The sequence below is a fragment of the Drosophila virilis genome, chromosome X (genome assembly GCF_030788295.1).
Source record: "Drosophila virilis strain 15010-1051.87 chromosome X, Dvir_AGI_RSII-ME, whole genome shotgun sequence".
Taxonomy (NCBI): Eukaryota; Metazoa; Arthropoda; class Insecta; order Diptera; family Drosophilidae; genus Drosophila; species Drosophila virilis.
The window spans coordinates 15,382,746-15,394,813 of record NC_091543.1 but is presented as its reverse complement, the minus strand read 5'-3'; the positions used below and the strand labels follow the sequence as shown (position 1 = coordinate 15,394,813).

Sequence of the window (12,068 nt, the reverse complement as noted above, 5' to 3'; positions counted from 1 at the left end):
ACCTATATAGACGCGTATAGTTGCGCCTGACTTGGCACAATTGACAGCCCGAAAGGGCGTTGTGGAAGGGGGATGGGGCTCGCCCAGGAGTGAAGGACTGTACACAGGGCCTCGCTTGGTTGCGCACTGAACTGCTGTTTGTTGTTATTGTTGGTTGTGTTGCTGTTGTTGCTGTTGTTGTCGCTGCAATTATACAAATTAATTTCCAGACAAAAGCGTGCAGATTGTTTTTCGAAGCCCCTTGTTTGGTCGTGGGCGTGGCTGCAATGGAAACCAGTCTGATATATCAGACAGCAAACAGAATGGAAAGACAAAGAGACAACAGAGCAACACTATCGTTCCATGGCCATTGATGGAGGATACTCATCTTCTTCGTCTTTAAATAGCCAGCCATTCAAAATACAGGCGGATCTGCAACTGAGAAATTGCCATTTGCAATTTGCCATTTGCAGCTGCAGCTGCAGCTAATACTGCACCGCAGGCGGTTGCCAAGCCATGGAATATGGCGTCATCCTAAGCAGGATTTCCCATGGCTAACATCGCTGGCGTCCCAAGCACACTTTCACCCTCATTCGTTTCACTCAATGCTGCTTGAGATGTTGTTTTTTTTTCTGCTTTTTTTTTTCGAATGCAATCATACTGCATTAACCTTCAGCTCGTCATTCTCCACGCAACGCGTTTAAGCTCTGCAATTGCCAATCGCCTTCGGATATGTTTATCTTTAAAAGTAACACTTCCCAACTACTGCTGTACTTTAACAGCTGTCAATTAACATGCACTCGCATTAACATTTTGAATACTGTTAACAAGACTGGAGTGGTCGCCGCTGCTGTGAATCGAGTTTTCAGTAATTGTGGAGAATGGAGATTGCCTTTATTAGCTTAGCTTTTGTCAGTTACTTTGAGTTGACAAGAAGTTAATTGAATTTTTAACACACAGCAGCTTGATAAAGTTTGGCATGCAGGTCAACGAACAGCAATGTTTCCTAAGGTTACCTAAGGCTGATACACCTGTGACATTTTCCTAAAAAAAGAAATTAACTATTCTTAAATATTTATTTTAATCAAACTAATTCGATTGAAATGATTTTAAATGTTCGTGTCGTTCATATGGCTTATATCAAGAGCTTTATTAATGGGTCCCACTGTTTGGCTCGCAAATTTTGCCAACGGTGCAGCTTTTGGCCTGGTTCGTTTTTCGATTTTCGTTCGTTTTTTTTTTTTTTTTTGTGTGTTTTTTCCTTTTTCTTTTGCTGTTCTCACGCAGCAGCCGCCATCAAGGCGCGGAAATTGGGCAGTCAGCCAGGGCCAGCCAACGTATCCATGCGTTGCATCAAGACTCGGGCCTGGCTTTTCGCTTTCAAATGCCTATGCAACAATGGGGCAGGAGTGTGGCGCATTACTGAGTGGCAGCGGGGCAGTGGAGGTGCGTTTTTGCAAGTGGTTTGATTTGTGATTTTGGCATTCTTGTGTTTGTCGCTAGCTGCTTAAATTTGAGCTGGCTTTCGATTTTGTGGGTCGCACAATTTATGCGCACTTTATGCGTTGCCCAAGTCGTGACTTGGACTCGAAGAGTGGAGCATGGAACATTAGTTCATGCCGCGTGGAGTTGAAGTTATGCAACGTGCGTGTGTGCGCTTGTACGTGTGTGGGGGCTGCGAAACTGTCAAGTGAGAGTTGCACCTATTGCACTAGATTCAAGTGGCAGCTGCAACTTGTTCACTGGCTGCGAGGCAGAACAATTAACAACGCCGAACGTTGGCAGTAAATGCATTTTAATAACACTCTATTATATCATTCAATTAAAACAGTATACGCATAATTGTTTGAAAGGTTATTTATAAAGGGGCGAATAGCAAGTAACGAGTAACGAGTAGCTAGCGAAAATCGAAAAAGAGCCAGTATCAAACGATATTCTAACGAGTAACATGAAGGCGATCAACGAGTAAGAAGTAAACATCAGCGAGTAACTAACAATGAATAGAAAATGACATGTAAAATATGACGACAAACGAATGAGAAAATGTGAACGTGTTGGTATTAGCAGCGTGTTATGAGAATAGCACGGCGAAAACGGCTTAGTCTTTAACAGTAGCGAGTAACTAGTAACGATTAAGGAATTAAACGTATAATATGAAGAAAATAACAACGAGTTGATATTAGCATCGAGTTAAGCAATAAAAAAAGCGAGTGACTAGTAACGATTAAGGAATCAAAAGTAGACGTCGAAAAATTAATTTTAAAAAACGAGCAACTAGTTGGTATATGAAAGAAACTAATAGTGTCGACTGACAGCTGACGCGCAACGAATCATGAGAGTAAGCCATAAAGATAAACTAACACTTGTCGGGCTTTGCTAACTGATCATTTTGTAAGCCATTCCAGATAATAAATTGTTAAAAAAATATGTTTAGATTGCGTCGCATAGCTATGCAGTTCTTGTTGCATGTGTGTTGACATATGTAGTTGACATTGTTAAGTGACTATGAAGCTGGTAGGTTTTTCCTGCTACCGCATGCCGCTTTCCGTTGTTGATTGAATTTCCTTGACCGGATCAACAAATTAGTCAACAACAATTCCCAATTAAATAATGGCTCTGATGTGTATTCGATTAACTTGAATTTGCAGCGAATTGAAAGGCAATCAAAAATATGGGCAAAGCAACAGCATTGAGGCGGGTGTTGGCTGCAACTGCAACAGCAGACTGCGTCTGCATCTGCGTCTGCGTCGGCATCTGCGTTGCATTGCGTTGGCCGCGCCTGCGCAGTGCGAGCATTCACAATAGCCAGACAGAGGCTGGCCGCTGCGGTTGCCTGCTTTGCCAAAAAGTCGAAGCGCGACGCTCCAAACTTGTTTTCCATGGTTGCCGCTGCTGCTGCCGCTGCTGCTGCTGGACCATATTTTCCCAGCGCTTTTTTTTTATCATGTAGCGCGGTATAAATAGGCCCAAAGAACGCGATACTGAGACAGTTTTCGATTCGAAGCCTAGCAGCCCGGTGCAATAAATCAGTTTAAAAACTGCACATTTTTTTTCACGTGAAACAAACGTATTGAAAAACCACATTCAAAATGGCATTCAAGGTGCGTAAGGACTAAAGTGTCTGCGTGTGTTTGTGTGTGTCCCCGTCAGACTACCTGGCCAGGATGCACTCCATTGGCCCAGAGTTGTTGCCAGGTTAAAAATTCAGACAGATGCAATTGCAAATATCCTAGCTGAGCAAGCCAAACTATGGCCTGTTATCCTTGCCACAGTTGATGGCAGCGCATTAGTGACTAATGCTACAAGAAAACAAAATATCAGAGTTCTTAAGTCAACCCTCTACCCGCTGGTAGCCCCAAAAGCTGTTGTCATCAAACTATTTCTTTTGTTTATATACCCAAAAAGAGTACACGTGCCACAAAATCATCACAGTGAACTCCAACTGCATTATTTTATACATATACATGTTGTATGTATATGTATATGTATGTGCAATTTTTATTTTTTTAGTTCTCGGGAAAGTGAAACAGAGCGTTGCCTATTTAAATAGAAAGCCAGGCGGCAATTCTGCCATAAGAACACACTTCTGCTGAATTGCAAAAAGCAAATATTTGTACTTTTGCAAAAAATTAGCCAGAAAAAACGTGATATTTTTTCATACGCTATTGCGCTCTACTTCTGCAGCGCACTGTTAAAGTTTTTAATGATTGGCAAATTACGTTTCAATTTTCGATACTGTTGTTAAAGGTCAGTAAAAGAGCATTTCCAAATTATAATCCGAGAGATTTTTTAAACTCAAAGCACATGTAAGCTGTATCTCATTGTAAGCCCTACCCATGATGAAGCTTTTCGCTTTAGCAAGCTTTAATTGATTGGCATCTGTTGCTTTGAAAGCACATTAAAGTTTGTTTGAAAGCTCACCAGACGTTAAGCACCTTAAATTAAAACCTTTAACTGTCACTGTTACTGTCACCTCATCATCGAAATTGGTTACCGCTCGCCAGGCAAGACATGCAAAAGTCTGAAATGGAAAACTTTTGATTCCCCGAAGCAACTTTCAACTTCAGTTGACCTCTGTTATGCTTTAGCATATTTTGAAAGTTAAAGCATAAGTAAATACGAAGCCAACAACAAATAGTTGAAGGCAGTCGAGCTGACAAGCGATATGATGCTAATTAAGTAGTTCAAGACTTCCAGTTACCGCGAAATATAATGTAAATAGCAGAAAAAAAAATATCGAAATATGCAAAATTAAATGCAAACAAAATTTCAGTGCAATGCGTGTAGTGCAGCCAATGCGAAGTAGGTCAATCGAATGCCAAGTGACAAAGAAAACAAGCAAGCTACTGCTCGACTTGGGGATACCCTGCAATCAGTGCCAAGCTGCGTTAATAAACATGCTATCTTCTTGCACATTATGCAGCCATGTGGCTTCTCTTGCCCAGCCACACACTTTGTATGAGAAAGAGCCAGGCTCTATCTTCTTATACCCTGAACCCATTTAAAATGGGTATAAGGCTCTATTGTATTTGTGCAAAATCCAAATGTATGTAACAGGCCGAAGGAAGCATTTCCGAGCCTATAAAGTATATATATTCTTGATCAGCATCAATAGCCGAGTCGACATAGCCATGTCCGTCTGTCCGTCCGTCCGTCCGTCCGTCCATAAAAATCTATTTATCGATATAGATTTTTATGGACGGACGGACGGACGGATATCGATCCTGTTTTTGGGAAATTTTGGTAAATAATAAGGGCTAGAGTCACGAAACATGATATGTTGCTTCTAAAATAGAATATATATATGCATTTGATGTTGGAAGAAGAGGGTTCAGGTTATCCCCTAGTCGGGAGCTCCCGACTAGAACCTCTTACTTGCTTCGTTAATTTTAGAGAAGTTCCTTCTAAGCGAGATTTTACATGCTTATATGGTTTTTAGAATATATCAGGACCCTATTGCGCTGGGTTCAGGGTATAAACCTCCTAGAGCTGTGCTCGCGAGTATTTCATGTGTGAAGTTGCGCATCTTTGCAGCCACGACTGCAGCTGTCCAAATGTTCAAGTTAAATTGTTCAGTTAAAGGTCGAGTTTTAAGCGAAAGTTCTGGACTTTTCTCCATTTATTTTGGGGGTTGTTTGCATAGCCCCTTCGTTGCGGGTCCATTCCTGGCCGGAAGTCAGTTACGCTTAATTAAAATCAGATAAATACCCAAAGACAAATAAAAGCCGCGCCAAGTCAAGTGCAAGGCAGGCACGTCAGGCTGAAAATAAAGCAAAACAAAATAAAATACAGTGAAATAAAACAAAACCCATAGCGAGAAAGGCACGAAAGCAAATGATGTACTTTTTAAATAAAAAAAAGGCAAACACAACTCACTGATGTGCCCCAACCCACAAACTTGTCATTTCTCATACAAAATTTTTTTTTTTGCATTTTTCCGCGTAAATTGAAATTCAATGGAATTCTCACAAAAATGTAAAATGTAAGGTCACAAAAGAAAACAAGAGAAGCAAGACAAATGCAAAACATTAAAAAATAAACAGTAAAATTAGACTTGTAATACCCTAGCAAGAGTAGTTTTTAAGATAACTATTACGAGAGGACAATTTAAATTGGTCGAGAAAGAACCATTCCTTGGTTGCAAACATACCGCGCGCCACTATAAATTAGTGTTAAAGGAAACGAGCATAGTCGAGTAGCGAGTAAACAGTATAAGTCGAACAATAGATGGCGATAAACAAGCGGCGAGTAAGGAGAAACGAGCTGCAATGAAATGAGGAACGAAAAATATGCATGTAAGCAAGAGGACAAATAAGCCGAAAGCAAGTTAAAAATACCAAGTGACGAGTTGCAGGTAGTACGAAGAATTAAATAAGAACTGACAAACAGTAGCGAGTAGCTGGCGTTAGCTATGAACGAGAACGAACCCTAAGAGCTGTGTGGAAAAAAGGTTGGAATACTTGAAAGCGAGGTTAAATTAGCTTAAAAAGAATCAAATATAACAATGAGTAAAGCTCATTATTTTACGAAGTAGCGAGTAGATAGTAACTAGTGCGAATAATTGAATAACATCGGACGAACAGATACGAATAGCTAGGAACGAAAATAATCCCTCAAAGTAAATTAGAAATAGCAAGTTACGTTTTAACAATTATTAATTTACGAATTTGACGAGTAGCCATAAATAATAGAAGTAGCAAAGAAAAACGGACGAGTTGAAGCAAATAGCTTTCTGCGAGTAGCTAGTCAAGAATGATGCTATAAAGAAAATAAAATGCAGCATAGGAAAGCAAAAAAAAAAAAAAAAAAAAAACAGAATGAGAACTGACATTTAAACAATAAATTATTCAAAAGAACAAGAGCTAGCTTTACTGATAACATTTGGTAACTGCGTCGAAGGCCGCCAAACTTATTGAGAAATTACAAGAATTTCAATGCTGTTAACATAATTGATATGATAGTACGTAAGTGCCATATGCTAAAATAGTTTATCAAGCTGCAAGTCAAACACAATGTTGCTATGGCAGCGATCCAAGCAAATTCTACATAAATAACATGTATACGCCGCATTGCCCAGACAGTTGAAAGGCTGCCGTGTTGCAGCAAAAAACAGTTTGTGTGCGTGTGTGAGATAGCAAAAGGGATACAGTGGGAGAGGGCGCGCGAGTGAGTGGTAGAAAATTTGAATTCCCAACTACTTTGGCAACTTAATTAAAAGTTTATGCGCCTGCAATTTCCTAGGGCGTCGTGTGTTCTCTGTCGATATGCAAACAAAATACAAATGAGTTGTCCTACGGCTGCTGCAATAAACTGATTTATGAATGACGGCTCTTGTGTCCGGGCTTGTGTGTGTGTGTGTGTGTGTGTGTGTGTGTGTGTGTGTGTGAGTGTGCGTGCGTTTCGTGTGTGCATAAGGTTGTATTCTATTGTTCATATGTTGTAGCTCATCTTCTGCCTGGCCGCTATAGCCATTGCCTGTGCCCAGGCCAAGCCCGGCGGTCCCGCCGCCTATTCGATTAGTGCGCCTAGCGTGGACCATGCCTCGGTAGGCAATACACAGGAGCATACGGTGAAGGGACACTACGGCCAATCGTCTCAGTCTGACTATGCCAGTCAGGTGCAGACCGCTCACTCCCAGTCCCATGTGCAGCGCTCCAGCATCAGCAACGATGGCGGCCTGGCGCCCGCCCACTATGCCGGTAAGTCAGCTACGCATTCACACTCACAATTCGCGACACATTCGCATTGCACATGCAACAACATTCACTCGGACATTCACAACACGCACAAAGCACTCACTTCACCTCATTCAAAATGCACGTAGTTCATATGCTAACATTCAAAAAAACAAAAACCAACAAATTCGTATCTAGCCGCGCCACAAGTCGCCAGCTATGCACTTGGACACACCGCGCCCGCCGCCCAAATACAGCTGACCAGCGGGCACGCCGCCTTGGGCCAGGGTCTGGCCTATGGTGGACACTATGCAGCCGCCGCTGCTGCGCCCACGCTCGCCTATGGCGGTCATTACGCCGCTGCCGCTCCAGCTCTGGCCTATGGGGGCCACTATGCAGCCACTGCGCCCGCTCTGCAGCTGTCGGGCGCCTCGCATCTGGGCTATGGCTATGGATATAGTGCTGCCGCACCGGCGTTCTCGCATGGTTATCTGGCAGCTGCTGCACCCGCACCCGTTGTGAAATACGCTGCCGCCGCACCAGCTTATGGTAGGTGCCACAGAGTCCAGACTGGCCGTAGTCCACTCTGCCAAAATCTAATCCCGCGCACCCTTTGCACCTCTTCCTAGCTCTAGCTGTAGCTGTAGCTGTAGTTGTGGTTGTAGTTGTAGTTGTACTAATCTTCTAGCAACATTTTTTCCAGCTCGTGCACTCGTGCGAATTTAATATCTGGTTGGGCTCTGATCTGATCTGATCTATGTTGGAGTTATCTTTGGGTTTTCCTCTTATTGTCTTTTCCCTTATGTCGCTAGCCAAGTGCACTTGGCCAAAACAAACTTTTGACACTGTTTAAATACAAAGCCCAAACTTTCATTTGGGCCATGCTTTGCCACGTTGCTGATAGCTGCAGCTCAATACGATGAGTGGGCGGGTCGGTGTGTAACCAGAGGGTGAGGCTGTGTGCTCAGAGCAGGATGAATCGGAGAAAAAGACAAACATTAAGCCTTTGTGCCAGGACTCTGAGGCCAGCGCAAAAGTAAGTTAGGTTCTCATAATCCAGTCACATTTCTGGCAAAAGCAATCGAGAGATCAGATATATTGTTCATTAAGGTTGGACAGGTGGCAAGTGGGCGGAATCAATGGCCAAACAATTATTTTCATATGGCAGCAATTTTAATTATTGCGTAACTAATCCGTCGTACATGTTGAACATCTTCTAAAATTTATATAAACCATCTGGAACGCAGATTGGGCAAACATAGAAAACGTTTCAACTGGCTCGTTGCAATTTTTTCATATCCATGAACTGGGATTAGGATTAGGTTCGATTACGGGTTATGCGATTTTTCTTGAACTAATAGAATAGAATGCTTTAATTCAATTCAGTTTTCAGTTCGTCTGTTTCGACAAATGGAGTGCCGAGCTTAAAACTGATTTGCAGCCATCAAAAATGGTATAGCTATTTTCCAAAGGCCTAGAGTTGTTTAAATTTCAAACCTTTCTAACTTTAGACAGCTATGTTAGGTTTACAAAACCTAATTATCCAATCCTATAAGAGTTGCATCTGCTGTGCTCATTAGGAACATATGTATTTTATAGACATTTCATTCTATCAAGTGTTCAACCCAACGAGCCTATTGAATATACCCCCAACTGTAGATAAGGTAGTAAACAAAAGCGAGTAACGTTTCCGGGCAGTAAAATCGATAGATACCGGGCTGTTAGTATTATGCAATTATCTCATTAATATGTAAGGGCTGCCCTGAATGGGTCACTTGAAATACTCAATAAGGGAAGGGCAGCGTGCTGCGGGTGCTGCCAGACGTTGGGTATGTTCAGGCGTTGCCACTGTTGCTTGCGTTAGCTGCTCAGAGGGACAGAGACAGCGGCAGATAGAGAGACAGAGAGAGAGAGAGAGAGAGAGAGATAGACAGACAGGAAGATAGTCGAGAGAGTGTTTCGTTGGGGGCGTGTAGAGCAATGTCGTTCAAAGCATGTCGTATAATCAATCATTCATTTATTGTTGCCAACTACTTTAAACCATTGACACGTGGCCCCGACAACGACAACGACAACGACGATGACGATGACAATGATGATGATGATGGTGATGATGACGAGGTCGTGCCGCTACGCAAGTCCTCAAGTGGGACAGTCAGTTCGTCAGTCATTTGGACAAGTGCTATTTGGCATTGCCAGGCCATGTGCGCCCGCCTCGTACGCCTCTCGACAACAGTCCGCAGGACAACAGTTCCCGACTATCTGGCCAATCCATGCCGAGCGTTGCGTTGCGTTGCCGCACTTCACAACGCGTTTCAACTCTTGCACAAAGACTCAACAAGTTGAAAAAAAGAGTTACAAAACTAGCCACGGGCTTGTAAGCACCCTTTTTCAATTTGTTCCGTTGTTGCCTAACCTCAGTGAGCTTATTAAATATTACAAGCAGCTTATTTTCGTTTTGTTTTCTGTATTGCAGTAACAGTTATTAATTTGCAGTAACTTTTTGTTTTACCTAATCCCATGTACAAGTGCTTTCTTGGACTGATAAGATTTACGCTCTGTTGTCACAGCCCTTGGGAGTTTCTCTTTTAATCGTAATTTTATTAAAGTGCAACTCGTTGCTGAAGAGAGCTCTACTCTAGTCTCACGAGTATCTGGCCATGTTGCCGCTTTGCGGTTGGGCGAACAAAAGAAATGTTAGTGTGGTGAGTTCTCGGAATGCCGCTATGCTGATGCATTTTATGCTGAGCCTTTACCGTTAGCTAAACAGCCAGTGTTGTCTATTTTCTTCGAAATTTATGTTGACCTGTACGTTACACGCACTGTTGCCGCATTTCATATGGTCACAAACGGCCAGTGTGGTACGATTTTGACGACCTTCTGTAACACACTGTAACTCACGTCCGAGTATCTCATTTCAACTTGGCTTGACAATATAAAATTGCAGACCCTGACGTGCCACTTGATTGATGTCGACTTGTCAGTGCCATGCCATGTGTTCGAGTGTGGGCCAACCTGCTCAGATCCCGGCCTGTAACAATGGCCCAATTTGAGAGAAAGGTGGCAATTTTCATTGTTACTGTTGACAAACAGTGGCCAGGATTATTGATCGCTCTCAGATAAATGTACCCGGAATTAATATTCCTAAACGTGCCGTTGCCTTCACTTCTGTTTGGGTTAACTCTGATTATGCATTTCCATTGCCAGTCGGTTGTTGTTAATGCAATTTGTGTTTCTGGTCCACAGCACCTGGCATCATCGGACATGGCATTGGACTGGCTGCACCGGCCTACGCAGCACCGGCCTATGCCACGCATCTGGCTGCCGGCCCAGTGCTCAAGTAAGTAATGCCGCCGTGCTTTATAAATAGAGATGAATCGACGAATGCATATTTCATAATTCATATTTCTAACTCATGCAGGGCTGCCGTTGCCGCACCCGCTCTGGTGCACACATCCGTCTCCGGCCATGGCATTCAGTATGGCTACTAGAGCTTGGGATGACCCACAACCATCACTGCCTAACAACCATCACTCCCGCTACCGTCCACCGTCCACCAAGCCATCCGCCATCAGCAGACGAAAGCCAACATCCCTAACATGGAGTAAGCGGCTAAAAATAATATTCATGTCCAGCTGAATTGTAAATAGTGCGTCCCTCGGCCTTTTAATTGAAACTCAAAATTCAAAATGCACAAAATGGCTAATGCCGAATTGCAACGTTGCCAATTTTTAGTGCACCAATATATATATATATATATATATATTTTTTTTTTTAATTTTGTATTTGAGCTTAATTTTTTATTATTTTATAAGCCATAGCAAAGCTCCATGTTAAGAACGGAAAGTCTCTCTGTTACATGAATATTAATTGTGTAATTTGCCTCTGTATTTTATGCGTGTGCCCTCTATTTTTGTTTTTGTTTTTTTTTTTTTTATCGCGGTTGAACTTACTTTTTATGAAAAAGTTACTTTGTACAGAAAATGCATGTGAAATGTTGGAAAAAATAAAAACGTTTAATATATATCGACTTGATATACTCTCTATGCAGCGTTGCGCTTTATTTGTGTTTTTCTTCTTTATTTTTGTTTGTTTTTGTTGTTTTTTAGGTAACACAGCGATAGACTCCCTTCCCAGGGGCCAGCATACTCCCAATACTGCAGTTACAAGATGATATACGAGCTCCAAAAACTATGCTACGATTTATTTTCCACGCTCCAGTTGAGCACTTGCCATACGTACTGCATATTTTATGGCGCAGTGCGTGGAATTTATCATGCTCCCCATATATATATATATATATATATATATACATATACATACATACATAGCTACTGCATAGTCCAGTCCATGAATAGATCTATGCCAAATGCCAAGTGAAAGCCAAGCGAAAGTATTAAAGTTCAAATGACCAAAATCCCGTTTTAGGTCGTTTGCGTATCACGCATACGCCGCGTGCGCTGCGCAATGCCAAATATAGCACATTGAAGCTTATTTTTGGATATATGTTGAAAAAAGCAAAGAGCATCAAAATGTCAATGCATATGCCACATACAGCTGACTGTATGTGTTTTTCATAGCATATTTTAGTTAACTCAGTGAAATCTCTTACTTTGCTAATGCGCTTCAAAAGCGATTCGAAAATGGTTTACGATAAAAACTTTTTCAAATTTCTGAACAAAGTTCACAAACTGATTCCGAACGCCTTTAAAACGATTCGAAAACTGTTTTAGGCTCAGAATTGTCTGCTTAACAATTTTGTTAGTTAAAAATCTGCTAATTAGTTATGAAATGCACGAATATACCTTCTAAGCAGATGCCCGAATTCGAAATGCCACAAAAATGTTACGCATCATTTTCTTAGCATGTGAACTAGTTCTAGGTCATGGCTGAACTGGTTTAATTGAGACATAT

The 12,068-nt window shown here is 41.9% G+C and overlaps 1 protein-coding gene across 2 annotated transcripts; it reads left to right on the top strand.

The window, feature by feature from the left end:
* The first annotated feature begins 2,929 nt into the window (after nucleotides 1-2,929).
* On the top strand, nucleotides 2,930-11,200 carry LOC6635456 (cuticle protein 21.3). 2 transcript variants are annotated; one of them, XM_032440082.2, is made up of 5 exons: nucleotides 2,930-3,080; nucleotides 6,923-7,178; nucleotides 7,353-7,703; nucleotides 10,401-10,494; nucleotides 10,576-11,200. In XM_032440082.2, exons 1-5 carry the CDS (start codon nucleotides 3,069-3,071, stop codon nucleotides 10,643-10,645), a joined length of 783 nt encoding a protein of 260 aa, XP_032295973.1. In that variant the 5' UTR covers nucleotides 2,930-3,068; the 3' UTR covers nucleotides 10,646-11,200. The 2 variants fall into 2 exon arrangements, with proteins under 2 accessions (XP_032295973.1, XP_032295974.1); XM_032440083.2 differs by lacking the exon at nucleotides 7,353-7,703.
* The last annotated feature ends 868 nt before the right edge of the window (nucleotides 11,201-12,068 follow it).